Raw genomic sequence first — 26,300 nt, 5'->3', positions numbered from 1 at the left:
CACTTGAATCGGATCATTGAAAAGATCCGCATCTTTGAACCAAATCATTTGAATCATTTTACTAGGGAAGCAGACTGGGTCAAATGACTAGCAGGACAGGACTTTCCCTGCACTGTACATTGGGTCATTGACCTTTCACTGGGCCACAATCAATTGCTTGGTGTGCTTGGTCAGTAGTCCAGCCCAGAAGAGGAGCACAGCTGTAAAAACATATCTAACAAGCTTTTGTCAGATATATTAAGATGATCACTGTGTGACAATGGTGTGGTCCAGGAGGAGATGGGAGACCTCAGCACTATACAGAGGCTTCCTTCTCCTTATCTTGCTTTTCTTTTGTAGTACAGGCTTGCTTTTATAACAACAGCAGAACTGCAGTTGGAAACTTGTAGCTGCTTCAAATCATTCATATGTCATATCTCCTTTGTTGTCATGTCATAATTCACAAAGACAGAGCACAGTAAGACTGTAAGTGATGATAAAAAATATAATTTATTATTTATTTTGCTTTGCAAAGAGAGTTCCAGTCTTTATATTTGAAGGTGCGGTCTAGTATGTTTCTCCAACCAATTTAATGATGTTACACGTTCTAAAATAAAGAGAAGAAGGCATGATTAAAATACAACCAACCCAAAAGTGTCAGTCTTAAGACATTTATGAAACAACAATTCACTATAAGAAAGTGCATGTAGGGGCGTAGCAATAGGGGGTGCAGAGGTAGCGACCGCATCAGGGCCCTTGGGCCAGAGGGACCCCGAAGTGTCCACCCTCTATCACAGTATTAGCTCTCTGTTGGTCCTGTGCTGGTAATAATCACTTCTATAGATGCTTTGAATAGTAGTCATCATTAACAAACTGTTCCCCATTCCCTTCTTGCAACTCTGACACTGTGGTTGTCCTTAGCAGGTTTTGGTGCGCCGTATCAATTGTTATGTATAGAGTGCTTGGGGGGCCCCATGTAAAACTTGCACCGGGGCCCACAGCTCCTTAGCTACGCCATTGGGTGCATGTGTAGTGAATGCACATATGGAAAACATAAGATAATGATTTTGTGCCAAAATGTGACAGATTTAAGAGAGTAAAGAGGTGCACATATAAGAACTAGCTTAGGGCAAGTTTTAATTTGGCACAGTACCAATTTTGAGCTACTAAGGATGGAGGTGTCTGAAGCAAGCTAAGCTGCTGTAATGAAATATAAATAAAGCACAAGTTAAGAAAACCTGTATATTTGTTCAAAATAAGCAATAATAAATTGTGTATAATACAAATTATAAAAAAAAAATTGCAGTTTTTGCAAAATAAAAAAAGTTGTAAGATATTTGCTGCACCAGTTCATAGATCCCCATTTCCTTCAGCAGCTTGCTCCTCTCCCCCATAAATCTGAAGCCAAGCTATGCTATTAGTGTGTAGGAAGGCATGGCTTCAGCTGACTGCAAAAAAAACCCAACAGCTGCAAAAAACAATTCTCCCTCTAAAATCTGTACTAAATACCCCACCTCCCACTCCCCAGTCTCACTACTGGCCCATCACTGCCCTGTTTGGCCATACTGACTATCTTAACCCCCTTGGTGGTCTGATTCTTTCTGGATTTTAGGGTCTAAAAGTGGTGCAATTTTTTAGCATGCTTTTAGACCCTAAAGCCTGGGAAAAAATCACACTGCAGAGAGATCTGCAGCAGCCCAGCACCCACTCACCTCCCTGGGATGCAGCGCTGTAGTTCTTCCTCCCTCCGTAAGCTGTAACCCTATAGTGAGATTGCTGGCTGTCATCATGAGGACAGATGGCGACCTCACCAGGGGGAAGCAGAGCCTCGGAGGAGAGGAAGAAGAATGGCAGCTGATGTCAGGATCCCCTGGGAGGTGAGTAAAACTGCTCGCTGTGTGCATTGCTCTGCATAGACCTTCTGGCGGCTACCACAAGTTCAGCTCGGGGTAATCGCTCCTAGCATGTTTTTTCCACCCCGAGCTGGACTCGTGATAACCACTAAGGATGTTAAGAAAGGCCCAGTATAGATTTTCTGAATAAAAAAAGGAAGCGACTGAGGAGTTGTCCATCTTATACTGGTACGTTGGCCCACAATTTACCATCTGGCTCACCATACTGGACAAGGAGGCTTGGTGTTGATTGCCATTGCACAGTACGGGGGTATTAGGCCTAGCGGTGGGGATACTGTAAATATAAGTAAGAGGCACGGGCGGGGGATCACTCACCTTCCTTGTTCCAACGTGCGCTCCACTGACGTCACTTCCTGCAACGCCGGCCACGTACAATACAGTGGGCGGCGTTGCAGGAAGTGACGTCAGTGGAGCGCACGCTGGAACGAGGAAGAGGTGAGTGATCCCCCGCCGGTGCCTCTTACTGTCTGTCGGCTGCTTACGCTACATTTAAAGCTGGAGGGGAGCGCAGATCGGGGGACCCAGGTGAGGGAGGGGGGGGTCCGACCCCCCTCCCAGGGGGGTCCGACCCCCCTCCCCACTGCTATGCCCAATACCCCGCCCTGCCAGCTACCCCTCCAGCTCGGCGGCCGGCACCCCCGCACCCACGGACGGGCGGATGCCACCCCTAGAACTTTGCCGCCTGAGGCAAAAGTTTCACCCCGCCTCATGAGCGGGCCGGCCCTGAGTATGATCCATTCTCCTTAGTCTCTCCCCCACCCCCATTAATGTGTGAAAACTGGGGTACAGAGGCATGTCAAGCATGGTGCCCCTTCTGCGCTGGCCATGAGCAGATGTTATTCAGTAACAGCCTCCTTTTCCTTAGTTAGACAGAGTAACCAAGCAGCTCAGAATGACCCAAAGCCACTAGGGGAGGTATTATATTGATACGGATGTCAGGGTTACAGGGATAAACACATGCATATTTACAGTATCCTACAAATATATGATGAGAAATGTATGAGAAGGAGGTTTTCTGTCAATATGAATTTAAGTTATGGTTTAAATAAGGCTGAAAATAAGAAATTACATTGTATATGGATATTAATAAAACAAAACGTACGCTGTTGATCCAGGAGATGTAGGCGGACACTCTGGTGAACACAGTGGGCTTCTGGTAAGCGTTACATCCAAGGGAGGACACAAAGCTAGCAATGCCATGGACCTGGTATGCACCATTGACAAGACAGTTCAGAGGTCCACCGGAATCACCCTGTCATGTGAACACAGAGAGGATAATATCAGTGGTAACATTTAAAAGCTATACCATTATTTTACATAAAGCCTCATTTTTCATTCCATCACAATTAGCTTTAACGTCTTTGTATTTTGTTTAGTATAGTAAAAACTAGAATTAGAAAGCTATCGGACTTACATCGCAGCCAGCCTGGGTTCCATTGCCCCCAGCACACACCATGGTGGTCTTCACAGTGGTGCCCCAGAAGGATCTGGTAGAGCAGGTTGAGTGGGCAACAACGGGCAGAGGAGCCTGCTGGAGGATGGAGGGAGAAGACCCACCAGCTAAAAGAAAAAAGGATCAGCAATATTTTAGCAATGGAAACAGCAACATAGTTAGCTTTCTTTTTAGTATACTTAGTAGCAAAACCTTGGCACAATATTTTAAAATCTGGTATAAATATTCAGCTGCCAGTAACATAACTCTTAAGCCCCATCTACATGATACGATTCTTTGTGCGATTCGATTACGATTCTATTTACGATCCAATTAAATCCGACATGTCCGATTGAGATTTAATTCGATTCAATTTGATTTGCCACTGTTTTGTGATCCGGATTTAATCGGATCGTAAATAGAATCGTACTCGAATCGCACAAAGAATAGTATCGTGTAGATTGTGCTTTAGGCTTCTTTCCCACATTTGCATTTTCAGCTGTGTAATAGGTTATGTGATTCTTCGCAATCTGCAGGGACATCGGAATAGCAGACTGTACTGACTGCACTGTTTGATTACCCCATCCATGTGTAGCAATCACCGCAAAGTAGAGCATGGTTACCAACTAATTATAGTGACTGGAAAGTGCAACCCCATTGATGAAAACCATTTTGCAATGCAAATGCCATGTTGCAATGGCACTTGCATGTCCCACTGCGCAACTGTGGCAGTTGTATCATGGTAGTCCGCTGATCACGTATCCCATTCCCATCCCCCTACTCAGAGATTGGCAGCTAGTAGCATGCCTGTAGGTATTTTCATCCCTCCTGGTTGACAATCTGTGACAATCGGCTCTCTCCTCCTTTCACTCATACTGCCAGCCTCTTGTGTCTCCATGTACTGGGTCCTGGCTGATAAGGTCATCAGTATGAGTGAGAGGAGGAGAGAGATGATCACTGCAGGAACCAGGAGAGGTGAGTCATACTTAGCCATGCTTATAGCTGCCAAACTGTGCTGGGGTGTTCCAGGGGGTAGGACGGATTGGAGATAGAACACCAGGGCATTACACCCAGGTTAGTGCACTACTTGTTGCCTGCTCTGATGAGCATAGACACATGCTAGCACGGGGCTGTGCTCATCAGAATCAGAATCAGATTTATTTCGCCAAGTGCAGCAGTTGCCGCACCTGGAATTGTTTGTGGTACACATTGGCATTGAGCGTAGTACAAAACGGCATTGAAACATAGTAGTACAAATACACATGCGATGAAGAACAGACATAGAATAGAATAGATACATACTAGCTATACCAGCTATTTAGGCTAAGGTGCAATTCACTTGAAATGAGGGACATACACAGAGTAAGTACATATGACCTATTTAGGCCTGGGACACAGATGTGCTGATGAGTTTTGCTGTGTGTGTGACATCAACGCTACAGGCTAACATTCAAATCTTTTTGCTTCAACTGGTGGCCGAGAGGATGTGAATGGCAAGGCACAAGGGGTTAATTAGTATTCCACTTACTGCTGAGTCTTCCCCATCCACTAATGGTGCAGCTGTGGTTATGGGCCAAGATAGTTCCTTCAGCTGGAAGAGAGGCCAGTCTTACGTAGCTGTTAATAGTAGCACTGGAAGCCAGATGCAGGACAGCAATGTCATAACTGCAGAGAGAATGAAAGACATGTAGGTAATCTCACATGGGTAGCAGTTAGCATCAGTATAGCTGAGTAAAGTTTTCTTGAAACTATTGTTGGCCACCTCCAGGTTGCTGGGTTTTACCACTTAAGATTCCTGACAATTTTGACATGTAAGCTGTCTTACTATTGAAACCGCAATAACTTTTTTGATGTATTATATATTATATTATATCATACCCAGTGTTGCTTGGGTATGTATTTGGTTGTTGTTGGATCCAGCCACTTTTTCTATCCTTGACACACATTCAATCAGTGACCAAGTTTGTTAGCTTTGGGCTCCTTGGCATCAATACTGTGATAATGGAAGCAGTTCAAATTTTTCTATTGAAATCAAAGAAATCTGATTGGCTGTTTGTGGCTGCCCCTTTTCTGAATTTGAACACCATTCATCTAGTGACCAACTGTGCCAAGTTTAAGAACCCTTTAAAAAATTGGTTGTTGTTGGCTCTGCCCACTGTTTGTAACCATGGCCCACTGTCACTCAATCACCACGTTTGTGTGCTTTGGGGTCCTTGGCATCAATAATGTGAGAATGGAAGCAGTTTATCAATTAAAGAAATCTGATTGGCTGTTTATGGCTGTTTATTATTGTGAATCCCAGTCACCAAGTGAACGACTGTAGCCAGCTTGAGGCCTCTGCCATTAACAATATAAGAATGGCAGACATTTAAATATTCCCCTTGAAAATCAATTTGTGAATTTTGAATGGCTGTTGTAGGCTCCCCTACTTTTCTGAATATAAATATCAGTCACCCAGTGACCAACTGTGCCAAGTTTGAGAACCCTGCAATTAACAGTGTCTGCAGGCTGCAGTTTGCATTTTCCCATTTAAAATGAATGGCTGAAATTTAATTAGCTGTTTTATTTTTCTTTCCTGTGACAACCTAGGCTATCTTTGGGCAAAATTTTTTTTTCAAAAATAGTTGTATTTCATAGGCATTTTAATAGGAAAATACAGGTGTGAATGCAGAAAATACTAATTTCTTTAACCTTTCACCATTACTAATTTGTACATACTGTAAGTTCCACAGTTATTTAACACTGTCCTCAAAATATATTTTTTGCTCTTCCTGGGGAAAATTATACTACATACCGTATGCCATATTTCATTACTAGTTGGGCATGTAGTGGACTATTATCACCAGCCTGTGTGTCTGTAGTGATTAGATATGCTGTAAAGAGGTATTGCTTGCTAGCCAACAGCACAGCAATGCATCTGAAGAGCATTTGGGACCCGAACTGTCACCTTAGTAATCGCATCCAATGGCTACAGGCGGCAGTCATTAAAGGTATCCGCAAGTCTTTCTTCCAGCAAAAATAATAAAAATTAAATAAATATATTTTTTAGTGTGACTGTAATAATTTTTTTTAACTGTTCAATTTCCAACAGCAGCAATCACTAAGCTATGAATGGGTGCACGAGCATGGGCGTTGGTGGAGCGTGCATGCCTGGGCAGGAGCGTGCTTATACATGCTTTTTAAAACTTTGTTGACCAATTGATGCCTTGTCACATATGCCCTATTAGGTTTATATTCCATGTTTTGCAAAATGTTTTAAATGAAATATATTTAGGTTTTGTTAGTTGGCGTCATACCCGGCAGCCCCATTGTTGGTGTTCCAGGAAGTATGAATGCGGATTGTAGACACGGAGATCGCCTGTTCAGTTCCATCATTGTTGCTCAGGTCGTGTTCCCCCAACACCACACGATAGGTGGCAACTCTAAACACAGATAAAGGTACAGTGAGCTTAAAGAAAGGTTCAACTCTATTGATTTTCTTTTTTTAATTTTATAGCATATAATACTATATAATATGAGCAAAATTTTATATTTTTAAAATGAATTCTCTGTTTCAACCAGTAGTTACCAATAGTTTTTTTTTTTACTGCCCAAAATATCTTTTTCTTACTTGGAAACTGCTTAGTTCATATCTTTGGTACTCTTAAAAAGGGCTTGAGGTAAAACTATGTAATGAAATGTACTAGGAGTTCTTGTTATTATGGCTATAGCGGCTCAGGCGGAATTACTATAAAATAACCAAAATTAAGGTGATCGATGGACCCCAAATTACGTGAGCAAAGGGAAAAAAATAGGCAATCAGGGGGGAAATATTTGTTTAATTCAACAAGATTACCTTGCGCTGGAAGAGCCGTCTTTTGGCTTCTACCTGCGGCCAAATTAGTACACGGAACATATGTACTCAGATGAAAGCCTCTGGATAATCTAGAAGCTTCCCTTCTCCTCCTTGCCTCACTGTTACCATCTATGGACCCTCTAAGCATATCTGGCAAGCTGTTGTCTGATGTGTTTTGTGGCCATGCTCCTGCTGTGTACAAGAGTGGCTGCACTGCACCTGCACGGTCACACCTGCGCAGTAAGCCGAAGCAGGTCGCCCATGAGTGGCTCCGTGCTACTCTACAGGTGCGGCAATACTCATACAGGTGCAGTACAGCTGCACTTGTGCATAAAAAACACGTGCTGTAAACCTGAAAACAATACAGAGGATACTGGAAATGGTACTGTGTGCAGTCTTCTGGAAAAGAATTGAACCAATGACGTAAACAGATAAATAAGAATTCTGGTATGTCCCTTATGCCAACAGTGGAATACTGCCCTTGTGGTAAACAAGGAAATGTTTTGACAGGTTTTTTTTTTTTTTTTTTATATCGTTAGTCACTGGCCAGATCATAATTCACATTGGTAGGCAAAGTCAATTTAAAGTTATGCAGAAGACTACATTTTCATGGGAATCCAAGCCTTTAAGAGGATTTTAATCAAACATTAAATGTCACCCCAATCAGTAGCAGATACGCCCTTTCCCATAGGAAACATTTACCTTTTCTTGATTAGATCATTAGGGGTGTGTGTGTCTGAAAGTGTGGTGAAACCCCTCCCACAGGGTGATGTCATGACCACGGTCATGTCAGTTTCCTTTGAACCTTGTTGCATTGTGGGAAATAACGTCTGTTTCCAACTGTCAAGCAAACAGTATTTCCCTCTGTGCATATGTAAATCTATAAAAAAAACAACCTTTTAGCCTATTACATTGGTGAGTGTGGTTATAGATAATGGAAGTTGGCTCTGTCTAGTTTTTTCTTGTCTGCCAGTGGCATAGATGATGATATGCTGGCTCATTGTGGATCAAACGACATGAACAAATTACATAGCTATTATCCATCATTTCTTGATCTGTCTTTTATTTATTAACTTCTCGTTTTGTAATGTATTTATTTACCCATCTTCCCCACGCTCACACACACACACACACACACACACACGCACACACACACGCACACACACACACACACACCTTCCCCCGCTTACACGCACACACGCACACACACACACTCACACACACACTAATATTTTTTATCATTACTCTTTCAAATAGTCATTGGGTCAGGTAGTCTGCAGTGGATTTTGCATTGTGATAATGCCACTAAATACAAGTTTCTCAAACCTGTCCATGTGACTCCCCAACGGTGCATGTCTTGTAGGCAACCTCACCTATGCACAGGTGGGGTAATTAGTGTCTCAGCTACATCAAATCCACCTAGCTGAGACTCCAATTACCCCACATGTGTATAGGTGAGGTTGCCTGCAAAACGTGCACCTTTGGGGAGTCACAAGGACAGGTTTGAGAAACACTGCCTTAGAGATATGATTATTCCCACAGTTTAACTTCAAGTGGTACAATGTTTTTTCTGGAAAGGATTAGACCAAGTATAAGCAGCCCCCCCCCCCCCAGTTTAGGCAGCTGGAGAGTGACCCCTGAGTCTGGGTTGCCAGATTGTACCCCCCTAGTTTAGGTAGCCGGTGAGTCTTCCTCCTCTCCTCTGGGGGGGTGCTCTATTTCTTTGCTGAGATCTCTGAGGGACAAGAAGCTAACGGACACTGCATCATACTGTGCTTGTAAGTCCACTGACTAGGAGGATAGACATGGAGGAAATCCATGATTGCCACAACAAGACCTTTAGAAGTAAGGAGTGTTTTTTAACCCTGGATTTAGTTTTAAATTAGGGTTGTATGGCTAAATGGTGTTTAGGGCTGCCATTTTATTTTGCTCCTTAGATTCATCTTTACTACTTACTGCCTGGTGCTTATGTAATTTTTTTAACATACTTTTGCAGGACCTTATAATCTGTAGCAAGATGCTCAGGTCATCTGAGACTTTTGCAAAATAAGATTCCTGTGTGGAAAGAACAAACTTCGGCCACCAAACTGTTTGTAGTTTTGGCATTTTTACCTATCTACGCAATGAGCGGCAGTCAGGACGCGGTTGGCACGGATGAGGGAGCCTCCGCAGGTGTGGTACCAGCTGCTGCCAGAGATGTACTGGAGAGATACCTGGGAGAGAAAACATTATCATGATTGCACTGTATTATGACAATTACAGAATATCCGGATAGTTCATGGTGACTCAGAGCCATTAGGACCCACATCCAGTGTGACAAAGACTGGGTTTTTTTTTTGGGGGGGGGGGGTTTGCAGGCACATCGGGGTGACCCAGAATATTTGCCCTAATGTTTTAGATTTTTAAGGTGCCCCTTAGTGATACAATCTTGAATTGTGAAACAGCTTTCGTTAAAATGCCTAGATATGAACTGACCCATAGGGAAACATGGTCATTTCCTTCACCTGTGATGCACATCAGTTGTCCGATCAGTTACAGTATAACTGAAAGCAACTGATTCCAGGGCTGGATCTAGTAACAACGGGACCACCGGGCACAATTAACCTGGGGACTTGCCTGACAGACCCCCCAACAAAGTGGCATTAGGGGCCTTCTCCTAAGTAGTGTTGGGCGAACAGTGTTCGCCACTGTTCGGGTTCTGCAGAACATCACCCTGTTCGGGTGATGTTCGAGTTCGGCCGAACACCTGATGGTGTTCGGCCTTTTAAGTTCGGGTTCGCCCCGAACTTCTGTATGCCCCCGAACAGGGCCGAACAGGGCCCCTGTTCGGGCGAACAGGGCCCTGTTCGGCCGAACAGGCCGCAATACGGCCCCCCTATGGGGTCGCAGGCATAAGGGGGGAGCATGCCCCGATCGCGGGGGGGGGGTCGGAAATTCCCCCCACCCCCTCCGCTAGCGCTCCCCCCTCTGCCCGCTTCCCCATAAAAAAAGTTTAAATCAAGTTCAATAGTAGTGTACCTGGGCTGGTGGCATTGGCTGGCAGTGGAGTGAGGAGGAGGAGGAGTCCGAGTAGCAGAGTGACGTTGAGGCCGGGCAGCGGGCGGTTCAGCGCTAGTACCCTTGTGGTACTTCCGCCCTTTCTCTGACCTCACGTCCTCTGCATACGAGGGTACGCATCACGCGTACCCTCGTATGCGTCATCACGCAGAGGACGTGAGGTCAGAGAAAGGGCGGAAGTACCACAAGGGTACTAGCGCTGAACCGCCCGCTGCCCGGCCTCAACGTCACTCTGCTATTCGGACTCCTCCTCCTCCTCACTCCACTGCCAGCCAATGCCACCAGCCCAGGTACTATTGAACTTGATTTAAACTTTTTGTATGGGGAAGCGGGCAGAGGGGGGAGCGCTAGCGGAGGGGGTGGGGGGAATTTCCGACCCCCCCCGCGACCGGGGCATGCTCCCCCCTTATGCCTGCGACCCCATAGGGCCCCCAAAATGGGCATGTTCGGGGGTCCCATTGACTCCCATTGAGTTCGGCGTTCGGGCCGAACATGCCGAACATCTGGCCCATGTTCGGCCTGTTCGGCCCGAACCCGAACATCCAGGTGTTCGCCCAACACTACTCCTAAGGACCACTATTGCGAAAAAAGTAAGCAGTTAAAATCTGAACCGACAGGTTTTGGGCCAGTCCATCTCCTCGTGGGGGATTCTTAGGCCCCATTTACACTTAATCATTTGGTTGCATTTTTTTTCTTCTCTATAGCAGTGCATTATGAAAAATCTTTTTAGTTAAAACGCATATAGTGTGAACTGAGCCACTGGTTAACATGGGACAGAGTGTCGGGCTCCCTCTTCCTGAAAGATGTTGTCATCGCGCCGGCTGTCTTTCGTCATCACGGCGGCCGGCGTGACTGTACTGCGCATGCGCGGTTTAATTACGCATGCGCAGAACTGTCACGCCAGCCGCTGTGATGACGTGAGGCGGCCGGCGTGATGACGACTAATGTCATCTTTCATGAAGAGGGAGCACGGCACTCGGTCCCGGTGTTGCCGGGAGCCATTTCTGAGCAGGGACTGGGAGAGGAGCCAGAAGGACGCCGAGGGACCTCCCGACCTACGGTGGGCTGGAGAAAGCCCCAGGTAAGTTCAAATTTTGTTTTTATTCACTGCTCTGAGTCCCTTTAAGTGGGGCCCTCAAGGTTTTCTTTGTTTTCAACAGCATTCCCTAAACAGCAGTTTAACTGCCAAAATAGTAAGATACCAGCCGGCCTCCCTACTCACTTACACACTGCAACTGCTGTTTAGGAAATGCTGTTGAAAACAAAGAAAACCCTGAGAATCCCCCATGAGGAGATGGACTGGCCCAAAACCTGTCGGTTATGCCAGACTTTTTTTTGCAATAGTGGTCCTTTAATTCCCCCAAGCCAGCTTCCCCCAAACTTAATTGTGTCCCCCAGGGCCCCTGAAGAGTGTGGCAGCAACTCCTCCCTTAATTCATGGCACCGTACGTTCCCATCTTCATCCTCACAGCTATGCCTCTCCTCCATGACCCAGTGCATGCCTCTCCTCCATGACCCAGTGCATGCCTCTCCTCCATGACCCAGTGCATGCCTCTCCTCCATGACCCAGTGCATGCCTCTCCTCCATGACCCAGTGCATGCCTCTCCTCCATGACCCAGTGCATGCCATCAGGTCACTGACAAGGTGTGGTCAGCGGGGATGAAGAAGGGAACACAAGGAGCCACAGACGCATGGAGCACCGCGCCAGCCAGGACAGGTGAGTCACTATGACCCTCCTAACTGATTCAGTGTAAACCAGTCCTGTTTTCTGCAGTTTCCAACATTTAAAAAAAGGGAAAAAAATTATATGTTAGGGGTATACTTTAATGTGTGGTAGATGCATTGCTATAGTATGGGGATTATACATGGTTTTCTTCTTATTAATATTATTCAGTATTCAAATAGCGCCAACATCTTACGCAACCCTGTACAGTATATATATATATATATATATATATATATATATATATATATATATATATATATATATATATATATATATATATATATATATATATTGTCACTAACTGTCCCTCAAAAGAGCTCACAATCTAATCCCTACCATTGTCATATGTCTATGTATGTAATGTAGTCTAGGGCCAATTTTGGGCAATTAACTTATCTGTATGTTTTTGGGATGAGGGAGGAAACTGGAGTGCCTGGAGGTAACACATGCAGACAAAAGCTGAACATACAAACCTCTCACAGATAGTGCCCCAGCTGGGATTAGAACCAGGGACCAAGTGCTGCAAGGCAAGAACACTAACCTCTATGCCAATGTGCTGCCTCTTATAGCTATGCATTTTATATCCAAGCTCCCTCTACATAATAACTGCAATGTGCCCCTGTGAGCGTCTATGTATATGAATAGCAGCTTCTGCTGTAGCCTTATGTCTCACCTGCCATGGCCAGGCATTCTTAGCGGAATTGGTTCCTCCCACTACACGTGCATTGTCCTGAGAATCTTCAATGTACTGAACATCAAGGCAGTGTCCTGTAGGAAGAGGAATGAGATACATTTAATGACATGCATTTTTATTGGTTAATCATTCATATATGAATTAGAAATATATAATATAATATTATAAATTAAAAAAAAAAAGTTCACACACAGGTGTCAGGTCATCTCCTTAAAGGCCAATCTGCCCAAAAATATTGTTTCCATTTTAGTTTGATTTTGGTCAGCTGAACTCAGTGCCAGCTTGTTACCTCTGAGGCTCTCTGGTAGCAGGAGGTCCCCTTTGGTTTGTTTGTTGCCGCAGAGCCATGAGGGTGCAGCAGAGAAAACTAATTGTTGGATTCACAATAGCTTTGGAGAATGTTATTATTCATCTCTCTAACATTGCTGCACATTACCACATGCCTATATCTCCACAATGACAGAATGTTTTGACATGAGAATGGCAGTGAAAGAAAATCATGTTGTTTCATAACATTAAGTACACATTATTATCTATAATAAAATGAAAGAGTCACCTGAAACATTCTATACAGCACAATCCCCAGTATCCTACATCAGCGGGGATTGCCTGATTCTGGATACCGGTGCTTGTCGGTTGCTTGAGCAACCGGCCGAAAAGGGGCCAAATGTCCCTGTTAGATACTTACCGAGCCTCCAGCAAAGTCAGTCTCCATGTATTTCCCCGCGAGATACGATTGGCTTTCCGGCTTCCTCACTGCACAGAAGCTGGAGTGTCAGCTGACTTGCATCAGGTCATGTGACCCGCCGGCTTCTGTACACAGACGCTGAAAGCCACTAGGAGCCCGCAAGGAGGTACAGGGTCTCTGTCAGCCATTGCTGGAGGCTTGGTAAGAATTTTACTGCTTGCCAGCATCCACAGAAAGCCCCCCAAAAGAGGCCCCGTTATATCTCAGGCATGCCGGTTACTTGAGACTTCCAGTTGCCTGAATTCCGGATAACGGGGACTTTGCTGTATATTAAATAAGCACCATATTGCAGTCTTAATTATCTCTATATTATTCTTTGAATCCATATATCTTACCAGAGAGGACGAATGCAGTGAGTAAGAGGAGCTTGAACATTGTGGGTAAGTTGATGTGTTGTCAGCTAATACTGCACGCACTTTTATATATACAGTGTAAGCTATTGGAAACATTCATGGGAATATTCACAGATGTCCCATATGCTAAATTTGCCAGATTTGTGTTTACCTTTATCTCTTAATGAGGAAACGTCAACTGTTGACGCAATCTACACGTAGCTGGAAAGTACAACATGGGAAACTATGCAATTTTAAGTCTCTATCTCACAAAAAGTGGAAATGAACCCACAAAAAATGACAGAGTTAAAGTGAATATGAGTAACTCTGTACCCCCTGTCTACAGTGCTCTTTACTCTGACCTCCCTTGTGGGTTGCTCGGGTAGTACTTTTTAAAACCCGCGGGGATCCGGGTACCCAGATACCCGGATCCGATTCGGATATCAGGATCCGACCTTGCGGATATCCGAGTGAATTCGGAGATCCGACCAAATTACCCGCGGGTACCCGACCTATTTGGGTATCCAGATAGAAAAACCGGAAGTGCCCTTTAAATAGCTTTAAAAAGGGGTTTTAGGGTAAATTATGCATGTAGCATCATGTTTTTTTTAAAGGGAAACACTAATTTATTATTTGGTGGACATAAAATGAAAAAAAAAAGCTGTCAATTAACATCAGGACTAGGCTCCAGACAGCGGTCGTGCAGCCCACATTGGGCCTGATTCACAAAGTGGTGCAAACACTTTGCACGCCTGTGAAAAGCCATTTATCACGCCTAAACTTAGTTTAGGCATGATCTGAAGGAATTCGCGCAAACTCCCGCACGCAAAGTTTTGCGCACGTAGTGTGGTGCGCTACGCGCGCAGCGCACTGTGCTTCAAGCGAAGTGCCCATTAAGCCCTATGGGACTTTGCGTACGCGCGTACGCGCGCAAAACTTTGCGCGCGGGAGCTTCGCGCGAGTTAGAGCACAAAGCGGTGATAACTTTGCTAGTGCAAAGGTTATCACGCCTAAAGTCTTTTAGGCGTGATAACTGAGTTATCACCGCTTTGTGAATCAGGCCCATTGTGTCCGAAGTCCAATCACACAACTGGGACATGACAGTTTTCAGCCCAGACACCTCCAAAAAATGACACCGCAATTGTGTTTTGGGTTGAATATAGGTGGTGGTATCAGCAGTAGTGTTGGGCGAACACCTGGATGTTCGGGTTCGCGAACGTTCGCCGAACATGGCCGCGATGTTCGGGTGTTCGCGCCGAACTCCAAACGTAATGGAAGTCAATGGCGACCCGAACTTTCGTGCTTTGTAAAGCTTCCTTACATGCTACATACCCCAAATTTGCAGGGTATGTGCACCTTGGGAGTGGGTACAAGAGGAAAAAAATATTTGAAAAAGAGCTTATAGTTTTTGAGAAAATTGATTGTACAGCGGTGGGTGAGCGGTGTACTACTATTCCCAGCAGCGACACAGAGCACAATGCTATACAGTGGTGGGTGAGCGGTGTACTACTGTTCCCAGCAGCAACACAGAGCACAATGCTATACAGTGGTGGGTAAGCGGTGTACTACTGTTCCCAGCAGCGACACAGAGCACAATGCTATACAGTGGTGGGTGAGCGGTGTACTACTGTTCCCAGCAGCGACACAGAGCACAATGCTATACAGTGGTGGGTGAGCGGTGTACTACTATTCCCAGCAGCGACACAGAGCACAATGCTATACAATGGCGGGTGAGCAGTGTACTACTGTTCCCAGCAGAGACAGAGTGGCAGTAAACACAATGCTATACAGTGGTGGGTGAGCGGTGTACACAGAGTGGCAGTAAACACAATGCTATATAGTGTGGGTGAGCGGTGTACTACTGTTCCCAGCAGCGACACAATGACTGGGGGGACCCTGGCTAGCCTGGCTGGAGAGAGAACTACCCTGCCTGCCTACCCAAAGCTAAACCCACAGACAAATGGCGGAGAAATGACGTGGATCGGGTATTTATTTACCCGAACCACGTGACCCGTTCGGCCAATCAGAGCGCGTTCGGGTCCGAACCACGTGACCCGTTCGGCCAATCACAGCGCTAGCCGAACGTTCGGCCATGTGCTCTTAGTTCGGCCATATGGCCGAACGGTTTGGCCGAACACCATCAGGTGTTCGGTCGAACTCGAACATCACCCGAACAGGGTGATGTTCTGCAGAACCCGAACAGTGGCGAACACTGTTCGCCCAACACTGATCAGCAGCAGTGGCCTGTGGCACCATGGCGGTGGGAGCCAGTGCCAGCTTGCTTCAGCCTCTTGAACTCCTCATGCTCAACAACATGTTTTTTGGCCAGATGGGTGATGAAGATGAAGGTGCCATATCTGTAGGGGTCACAACCTCTGCTCATCTGTAGTTTGCACACATTGCATATTGGCAAACTTGCTGTCCAATGAGGCAGAGTGAAAAACCGCCAGATTGGGGAGGTGAACATTCCCCTGCGGCCTGAATGAGATGCTGCGGCTTTTCTCCCTGTGGCGGTTGGGGGTTGAGTGGTGCGGCTGGTTGTAGCGGCAGAAGGATGTGGTGGGTCCTGCATTCCACGGCCACTGTCTGCAATGCTGATCCTCCGTGCCAAACCCACCGACGCATCCTCCTCCTCAAAGTCAGAGCTGACATCCTCATCCTGTGGATGGTAGTCACGGTCCTTCATCCCATCATCAACATCATACCCCCCTCCTCAAAACCCAGAACATCCTCCTCAAACTCCTTGCGGCTAACAGCCCTGAGTTCATGCGTGGCGCCTAGAGCGAAAAGCTCACTGACTGAGGGTAGGCTGCCCGCTGGGGTCGACACTGACTCGGCAGACCTTCTGAGGGTGGCTGTAATGTTGCTCCCTGTCCTCTTGCCCTTTGCTGCCCCTCCCCCGGCTGCCAGTGCCAGCAGACATGGTACAACTTATACGTGATGATGTCACAAGATGATGTGGGGTACTTTTACTTTAATGAAATCGGGGCTGGACTTTAAATCAAATCAGCACGGAGTGACAGACCGCAGAGTAGAGGACAGACAATGCACACTATCTGTCTAACTGTCACACTGACAATGCTCAGCACAGCAGCACTGCAGTAATCTGTAGTAAGCTAACACAGTGCTACTCTCTCTAACAACTAACTGCAGTACTAACTAACTATATAATACAATACAATAACACAGTAATCCTATTTCCTAACCTATATTGTCCTGCTGGCCTGCACAGCACACACAGCCACAGACAGGGCCTAACTGAGTGAATGGAATCAAACAAAAAAACAACAATACTGTAGTGCAGGTGTTTAGCACTCAAAGCTTTAGGTTTATCACTGTATACAGGCAGCACTTGCTAAGCCAACAGCACTGGAGCAAGTCTGTCAGTGACCAGCCAGCCACACAGGCAAGGACGATCTGTCTCATCATGCCAGCCCTCTTATTACACAGGGGGCTGGCCAGGGTTCGCTTCTGTGATTGGGTGCCAGGGCTTAGGCTGGGAGGCCTCTGATTGGCTCAATGAGGTCAGGTGGGGCTGGCCAAAGTTCCCATCTGTGATTGGTTGCTAGGGCTTCTGTTGGGAGCCCTCTGATTGGCTGGGAGCCCTCTGATTGGCTCAATGCCATCATCTCCCTTACAGTACCCGGATCCAGATATCCGTCGGATATCCGCGGGTACCTGCGGGTATCCGGATTATGCGGCCAGATACCCGCATAGAGCTATGCCCAGGGTATCCGGAATCCGGATCTGACTGGATAGTGGAAAAATGGTCGGATACCCGGGTTTACCAGGGTACCCGGATCCGGATGAGCATTATGATTTCTGATAAGTTCTGCACTTACATTTAAAAAAAAGGTTGTTCTTATTATTTTGTTTCTGCTGCCTGGTGGGAGGTGGTTTAACTTGTTATTTGTTATTATTTAGGGCATGCTCCCCAGGAACTCCCTCCTGTACTCTCTCAGCCATGAGCCTCTACTCTCCTGGCACCTATCTGTAGGTACCGGGCATAGGCATTGCCAGTCTATGTAAACTCAGGGTAGAAGTGCCCTCTCAGACATCTTTAGTGAGGGAATTTGTTTTCCTAACTTTTGTAAATGTACATACATTGCACTACACTTTCTTTTATTCACAAAGGAGACTTAAAGCGGTTTAAAACCCTGACATAATATTCAATAAAAACATGATTACCTACTTTTTATATGCCATACGGTTATCATATTTGCATTTGTGCATAAGTATTATTATTCATTTTTATAGGTTTCGAAAAGTACAGTTTTTTGCTTTGTGAGCTGACTTTGCATTTTATTAATAACTGGTTTCATTAGTTGCTGTTTTGCAGGCAGACATGCTTTCAGTGTCTCTCTGTCTCCAGCAGCTCCTGCACAGTCAGAGAATGTGTCACATTCCTCACTTGATACATTTAAGTAAACACAAGATAACATTATCTAAAGTTTGGATGTGTCTGCAATTCACTGCACTCAACTTTCAAGCTCTGTGTGTAACCCTTCGAATGCTGGTCTAGTAAAAAAAAAAAAAAAACTGGTTGCATATAATATGCTGTAAATAATGTTTTAGAGCAAAGATGAAATGCAGGGTTATATTCCACTTCAAATAAAGAAATTGAGCAACCTGCAATGCTTTCAAGCATTGTCAGCCATAATCTGTATAAAAGCCTTAGGCATCAGGTTTTTAACAATGTTGACAGTAAAGTGGGTGCATTGGCAACTTTTACCTTTCCAGGTGAACTTTTTTAGCCAGTGGGACAAGTCCAACCTAAATCCACAACAAATTATTCTGTCTCCTGCAACCAAATGTCCCTGAGTTGGTGGATGAATGTGCAAAATATTAACATTTTTTCATTCTTGCAGCCAAACTGGAACGTCTTAATATCAGATACTAACACTGTGGGATCTGGGGTGTCATTTTCCAAGATCAGTCTGCTCAAACAGTTTGGAATTTCCCAGCACAAGCATTTGGTTCTAGTGTCCAATAACAATGAGCTCTTATCCAATCTTTAGTTATTTTTTCCTCACAAGTAGAAAGCTATTCATTGTTTGTTGGCCTGGATAACAAGGTCAGTTTTATATAAGAAGATGCAGAGTAGATCTTTACTGAAAGATATTTACCACACCTTGATGTTAGCAGAGGACAACTCATAAAATAGCTTATATACCTAGAAGCCAGAACACACACGAGAATTAAGTGGTCCCTACATCCTTCTGTTTTCCAGCTAAAAGATCAGAAGTGGGAATCTATGATGGCAAACTTCTTTGCCATTTCAACAGATCACAGGTTTTTCAGATATTCCTGGTTTCAAGACCTCCAGGCAGTGTTCATACTTGGAGCTTTCAAAAAGCTTATGCTTTTTCTTAATGCCCATAATGTCCAGGTTTCTTCAAATGCTCAGAATCCACAGTCTATCCATCCTAGCAGTAATTATTTATCAGCTCAAAAGGCCTAATGCTGGGAATACACAATGATATTTTTCAGCAGATTTACTGTCAGATCAATTTTCCGATCGTTTTTCTGATCGATTTCCATTCACTTCTATGAGAAATTGATTAGAAAAATGATCGAAAAGCTGATCGGACATGTCGAAAATTATCTATTGATCCATATATCTGCCAAAAATGTTCATGGTGTATTCCCAGAATTAGTTACAGAGAGACAAATGTGAGGATGCACACCCAAAAATAGCTGACATTTAGCAACAATATTTTACAAAAATGGGTGCTGCGTCTTTAAAGATATACCAAGTATAAAGCAATGAATGACACGCACACCTTGTAAATTCAATGCAAAAAAGTGTATATTAAAGTAGCTGAGCAAATCACTCAGAAAAGTGTAAAAAGTTCTGTACAATACAAACATATGAACATGACATATACAGCCAGAATTATGACTCATGTACATAAATAAACAGCATAACACACATGGTATAGCTAAAGCTATATGTCATACACCAAGCAGCAGGCAATGCCTGAGTTCACAGATACTGGATGTCAGAGAGTTCAAAGAACAGGGAGCCAGAGTATAACAAATGCATATAAAACAATCACAGTGACTGGAAGAGACACCGCTATATTACCCAGACGGCGCGGCGTTTCGGAATAAAATTCCTTTATCAATGGGGTTTAGCAAGAGGCAAACTCAAGTTGTTCAGCAATGCGGCAGTGTCCTGCCTGCTGTTTGGTGTATGACATATAGCTTTAGCTATACCATGGGCCATATGCAATTCGAGGAGATAAGAAGCTGCAAACATGCAAGCTTCTTATTTCCTCACATCGCTCAGGATTTACCGGCAAATTCAATTGCCAGTTTCACCTGAGCGATGTCCTTGCGTAAAGGGGCATAACTCAGGCGAATACTTGGTATTCGCTGAGCGATGCTCCTGTGTGGCCAGCGATGTGGAGCGAGGCATTAGTGCTGGGGAGCTGTCCTTCAGCACCACAAAACTGCTGCCTCGCTCCCGGGAGATGCGCGCATCGTCGCAAGGCTGTTACCCGCCGCCCGTCGCCTCCTGCCGCTCGTCGTTGCTGGGAAATTCTGAAAAAACATACCTCCATCGTTCCGGCTTGCCGCATGTCCCACGCCGCTCCTCCGCTCATCTCTGTCTCTGTGAGTATTCTTGGAGCCGGCAAAGCATCTTTGAGTCTACCGCCGGGGCTCCCCATTCATCCACTAGGTGGCCCAATGAGAATCATCCTGATTCTCATTGGTCCAATTAGAATCAGGATGATTCTCATTGGGCCACCTAGTGGATGAATGGGGAGCCCCGGCGGGATACTCAAAGATGCTTTGCCGGGCTCCAATACTCACAGAGACAGAGATGAGCGGAGGAGCGGCGTGGGACGTGCGGCGAGCCCGAACGATGGAGGTATGTTTTTTTGTTATATTTTAAATAGGTAAGGAGTCAAAACTGACTCCTTTACCTATTTAAATCCCTGGCATCTGGGGTTTCCTTAGTAAAGGAGGCTCCCAGATGCCAAAAACAGCCCGCAGACACCGGCGATAGGTCTTTTCGCCTGCTCAGAGCAGGTGAAAAGTTAGCACCTATGTTTGGCGGGAAGCATCGCTTCCCGGGAGGTGCAAAATGCAATTGCATAGGGGGAAAGGAACATGCTGGGCGATTATATCGCCCAAGCGAGTTCTTTTCCGCCCTGGGGGGTGTTAAATGCAATTGCATTAGGCGACCTTGCTGACGCCTATTTTAAGAACTCGCCAGCACTTAGCGCTGGCGAGTTTGGTAATTGCATAGGGCCCCATGTGTGTTATGCTGTTTATTTATGTACATGAGTCATGATTCTGGCTGTATATGTCATGTTCATATGTTTGTATTGTACAAATCTTTTTACACTTTTCTGAGTGATTTGCTCAGCTACTTTAATATACACTTTTTTGCATTGAATTCCCAGAATTAGTTCCCTTTGTTGCTCCAATTGAATATTAATGATCATCTATCAAATTCGTATCAATCAAGAATGGCCTGGAATTTGGTAATTTGAGAGAAAAGCCTATTAGCCATGGCATATCCTCCGGAAGTAGTTGATAAATGACTGAAAGCGAAGAGACCTGCTACCACTCATAAGACCTTTAGTGAGTTTGGTATTACAGTAAAACCCGTGTTATCCAGAACTCAGTTATGCAGAAGTCTCAAGCAACCAGAAAAAAAGTCCTTGCCTTGCAGGATGCATAAAGCTTTTTTTCACTTCTTTAGATGGTACAGTTACATTTAGTTAAGTCTGTTCTTTGTCTTAATTTGTTTTAATTTACTGTATTTTAACATTAATACAGAGTTCATTGTATGTATATTGAGTGAGGTATAGTATTGCTTTAGCTAGGCCTATTTTTACATTGAAACTCAAGCAACCAGAAACTACATTTATCCGGCATCAGCCAATCGCCGTTGGTATCTGTAACGATTGGTGTAGCAAACAGAAGTCTGGTTATTGTGTGATCTGCAGTATCACCAATAAATCAGACACTATACCTGATTATATGGTGAGCTGCAGAATCACCAATAATTCAAGTATAGTAAACAAGGTAATAGCAAGTGTACAGTGCTTGGTGCAACAGTAATACTGATTAGTTTTAGCAGAACCTCACCAGAGGAGCTGGTTGGCACTATCAGTAAGGAACCTCACCAGAGGAGCTGGTGGGTACTATCAGTAAGGAACCTCACCAGTGACAAGGGCTCACTGGTGAGTAGAGTGGTCAGACAGATCGGTTCGGCAGGCAGAAGGATAAAGGTATTTCAGGCAGAGTCAGCAACAGGATCAGATGGGCGAAAGTACAGAATCTTATAGCGTAAGAGTAGTCAGAAGAGAGCCAGAGTCATACACAGATAATCAAGCAATAATAACAGTAGTAATATAATTCCTAGTCTTGTGTGAAATCCCTGGTTTCCTCTCAGATCAAAGCACACCGGCACTAAGGTCTAAGTGCTCACACGAAGCATTCGCAACAGCAGACAAGTTGCGAGTGACTCTCGGAGGCTTAAGAAGCGGAGGAGACCCCTCGGCCACGCCCACACCCATCAGCCAATCAGAGCTGCCGAGAGTCTCCTCTGAAGTCAGCCGACCGGCAGGTCAGCTGACGCGCCTCCTCCCTGCATAAAGGTACCGTCTGTGTGCGCGCGCGACAAAGCCACCCTATGAGCCACTGACAATCCCCTCGGCGTCTAGCACGCCGAGGGGATTGTCAGTGGCTCATAGGGTGGCTTTCCGACAGGAAACCGAAGCAGTTGCGGGGGCATCCTGACCGCCCGCAGCTGCATCTCCTCAGAATGTTACAGTATCAGATAATGAGGGGTTTACTATATATCAACTTTCTCTATTCAAACTTCAGTTTCTAATCATCTTTCCTTCCTACATAAAGGTCTGCAGCTTAGTTTAGTATAATTTACAATCAAAACTCAAGTCTAAGCATTTTTGTCAATTTGTGGTTAAAGGAAACTAAGCACCTTTTTTCCTTGGAATTTCTCCTGGTTTCTAATAGCTATAGCAGCTGGCATATTCCCCTCCTTCTAGCTGTCTTTATTTACAGAAGTCACAGATGCTATCTTAACACCTTCCCTCTGGATAAGCTCTTTGAAACTAAGCTAAGAAATCGGCTGAAGTAGGCTAATAAAACCTCTGCTAACTTTTAAATGTAAAAATAAAAGGTAAATGGTAGTTTTTTTTATAACAAGACACATTGTTGGCATGCATCTTTAATGTGCTATTGAGATGCCATGGGTGCTAAAAATGGTGCTCGGTTCACTTTACCCTTGGACCTCTGATCCTTAACTCGTATTACAAAATTCATATTTTATTGATGATTATAGCTTTTGTTAAAACTAGCCAAAAGAGATTGTGTAAGTGTATAGTATTTTTTCAGGGTCACATAGATCTATGTACAGTATATAAGTTATCTTCTGAGTGGGCGTGTGAAGGCTCACAGCAGGAACACTATTTCTATGAAAGAACACCTTGGCTTGATAGTTGGACTAATGGCAACCAGATCAATTTTACTATATATCCCGGTATGACTCACATTGGAAGATAAACTTTATCTTTTTTAGTAACAGTGCCAGGTGTTATCTAAAAGGGACACTATGACGAAAACTGTGACATTTAAAAAGACATGTGTACACATACATACAGTACAAGACCTTTGTCCCAGAGTAAAATGCACTGTAAATTACTTTATTTCTAGGTAGCTGTTAGTTACAATAAGTGTTTTTAATCTGATGTTTCTGACTTTTTACTGACAGGTTTCAGACTAGTTCATCTCCTCTTGATGGAATCTCACAGGTTTCATTTTCAAAAGCACTTAGAATTTTTAACATTGCATCCAATACATATGTTTGTATTGCATCTAATACAAAAAATTTTAATTTGCCGTCTGATGTCATGCGTATGTCCGACGCCAAGGGTGCTCACGAAACGTCATCACAGGGTCACGTCGGGGGACCTGTGATCGCTGAGGGACAAGAATCAATGAAGGAGGAAGAGCGGAGATCTCCATTGGAGATCACTGAGAAGACATCAGGAATGTGCTTGCAGGGAAGCCACGAGGTGTCAGTGAGGGATCCCGCATGCCAGCGACGCCGCAGGTGCATTAATGTACTTGCTGGAAGAGCCTGACTCATCCATACCGTTCCTAGCTAGATTTCATGGATGAGTCAGGCTTATCCTTAACCTCCCTGGCAGTAAGCCCCAGCTAAGTTTGGGCTAGCCACCGGGAGCTCTATGCAGAGTATAGCACGCAGCGGTCATTTTTACTCACCTCCCGGGGGATCCAGATGTCGGTAGCCATTTCCTTTCCTGTCCTCAGAGCCTCTGAATCACTCGGGTGCGATCGCCCTCAGTGATCTCACTACAGAGTTACAGCGCCACCCGGAGAACGGAGGGAAAATTGCAGCGCTGGAGCCCAGGGAGGTGAGTGAGTGCAGGGGCTGCTGCTGGCTTTATGGCAGCATGATTTTTTCCGGATTTTAGGGTCTGAAACATGCAGTAAAGACCCTAAAATCCAGAAATAATCATACCACTAGGGAGTTTAACACTAGGGAGGTTAAAATCCATTTTCTCAAAAAGACATGGTCAAATTTGGTAATGATGTCATGTACAGGACTTTGTTATCAACCACGGAAATTGGCGTCATTGACTCCAATGGAAACTGCCTTCAGAACATGAAAACCAAAATGCAAAATATGGTATTTACCAGCGGAACATGGAATTCTGACAAATTCATAATTCATCTGTTACGATCATTCCTGCATAGAAGATTTAGATCAAGCATCAGGAAGGACTTTACATTGGGGAGAATGGTTTAAGTTTAGGCACTGGGAAGGGGTCTACTGGGGGGGATGGTTAGACATAAGGAAGGAGAAGGAGAACCCAGATAAAACTACCACCAGTAAGCCAATAGTTGATATAGACAATTAGTAGCTGGATAGTGTAATAAATATTGTAATGCTTAAACAGGAACTGTTGCAAAAATCTTAAAATTTAAAACACATACAAATAAGAAGTCCGTTTCTTCCTGAGTAAAATGAGCCATAAATTACTCTCTCTCCTATGTTGCTGGCATTTACAGTAAGTAGGAGAAATCTGACATTACCGACAGGTTTTGGGCTAGTCCATCTCTCCATAGGGGATTCTCAGCATGGCCTTTATTCTTTATAAAGACACTCCCTGAAAAAGATTTATACAAAGATGCTGACCAGCCTCCCTGCTCATCGTACACTTTTTGGCAGTTGGACAGAGCAACTGCCATTCACTAAGTGCATTTTGAAAAAAAATCCCCTTAAACCTCCCATGAGGAGATGGGCCAGTCCAAAACCTGTCGGTTCTGTCAGATTTCTACTACCTACTGTAAGTGACAGCAGCAAAGGAGAAAAATAATTTATGGCTCATTTAATTCTGGAAGAAACATACTTCTTAAAGAGAACCTGTAACAAAAAAAAAGTTCCCCTGGGGGGTACTCACCTCGGGAGGGGGAAGCCTCAGGGTCCCAATGAGGCCTTCCCCTCCCCAGTAGCTGCAGGCAATCCAGCGCTGGCTCCCCCGAAGTGTCTGTCAAACCTCCCTCGATGGGGGGGGGGGGGGGGGGGGGGGGGCGCTGTTGCGGCTCTTCCCACGGAGATAGGTGGAAATGGCCGATCTCTGTCTGGTCCGCCCTACTGCGCAGGTGCAGGAGACGTGCACCTGCGCAGTAGAGCGGTCCGACAGCGATCGGCTATTTCCGCCTACCTCTGAGCGGAGAGCCAATACTGCGCCTGCACTGGAGTCGGGAAGGTAAATATTTACATTACACACTGTTCGGGGAGCTTTGTCGCCTCTGCTGTGGGACCGAGGAGGATGGGGAAGCCTCAGTAGGATCCAGAGGCTCCCCCCTCATGAGGTGAGTACCCCCCATGGGAGGTGTTCTTTTTTACAGGTTTTCTTTAAATGTATAAGTTTACCTATATTTAAAATTTTAAGATTTTCACAACAGAGGTCCTTTAAGGGCTCCGCCTCTGACATAGGAGACCTGGGTTCAAATCTCAGCAAGCCAGCGCCTATTCAGTAAGGAGTTCTTAGTCAGGACTCCCTAACACTGCAACTGCTCTAGTGGCTGCTTCACAAGAGCTTTGAGCCCTACAGGAGAAAAGCTCTATACAAATACTAGAATAATTATTATTATACCCTATCAGGGCGAATACAGGATTTTCAAGAGGGGATTCTTAAAGGTCTCTCTCGGGCCAAGCACAATATGAAGTTCATGATCTAATGCATCCATACACAAACATTATGCCTGTTTTCTATCTCTTTGATAGCAAGATTGCTAGTGTGATGCCATTCACATCATGAAGCCCATACACATGAGAAAGGGAGTGTAAGCTCCTGAGGACAGTTAGTGGCATCAGGCATGGGTTAGACTGTAAGCTCCTGAGGGCAGTTAGTGGCAGCACGCATGGAGGTATCCCCCATATCCTTGACAGTCTAGTGGCTTCCCTCCCCCTCTCTACTTGCAGCGTTATGCCCCTGTGGTTCTCCTCTCCCCCCGCCATTGCAGTGTTATGTCCCCATGTTTCTCCCCTCCCTCCCTCTGATGCAGA

General features: G+C 45.0%; 1 protein-coding gene across 2 annotated transcripts; it reads right to left on the bottom strand.

The window, feature by feature from the left end:
• Positions 1-502: 502 nt before the first annotated feature.
• On the bottom strand, positions 503-24,473 carry LOC137544067 (chymotrypsin-like elastase family member 1). Of its 2 annotated transcripts, XM_068265129.1 has the most exons (8): positions 24,422-24,473; positions 12,617-12,711; positions 9,272-9,372; positions 6,621-6,746; positions 4,853-4,989; positions 3,307-3,452; positions 2,995-3,144; positions 503-586 (listed from the first exon to the last, which is right to left on the bottom strand). In XM_068265129.1, the coding sequence occupies exons 1-8, from the start codon at positions 24,456-24,458 to the stop codon at positions 578-580; spliced, it is 801 nt and encodes a 266-aa protein (XP_068121230.1). In that variant the 5' UTR covers positions 24,459-24,473; the 3' UTR covers positions 503-577. The 2 variants fall into 2 exon arrangements, with proteins under 2 accessions (XP_068121230.1, XP_068121231.1); XM_068265130.1 differs by lacking the exons at positions 12,617-12,711; positions 24,422-24,473 and adding an exon at positions 9,635-9,682.
• Between the last annotated feature and the right edge of the window lie 1,827 nt (positions 24,474-26,300).

Source organism: Hyperolius riggenbachi, chromosome 2, assembly GCF_040937935.1.
Source record: "Hyperolius riggenbachi isolate aHypRig1 chromosome 2, aHypRig1.pri, whole genome shotgun sequence".
Taxonomy (NCBI): domain Eukaryota; kingdom Metazoa; phylum Chordata; class Amphibia; order Anura; family Hyperoliidae; genus Hyperolius; species Hyperolius riggenbachi.
The sequence above is the reverse complement of the archived record's forward strand: the minus strand, read 5'-3'. Positions and strand labels throughout refer to the sequence as shown.

What these genes read in the sequence shown, in the direction of transcription:
- LOC137544067 (XM_068265129.1), bottom strand. Translation starts at nt 24,458, where the DNA reads ATGAATTATGAATTTGTCAGAATTCCATGTTCCGCTG. An exon ending in AGAATGCCTGGCCATGGCAG is followed by an intron (nt 9,373 to 12,616) that starts GTGAGACATAAG and finishes TTTCTCTCCCAG; the next exon opens with GTATCTCTCCAGTACATCTC. An exon ending in TGGATGGGGAAGACTCAGCA is followed by an intron (nt 3,453 to 4,852) that starts GTAAGTGGAATA and finishes TTTTTCTTTTAG; the next exon opens with CTGGTGGGTCTTCTCCCTCC.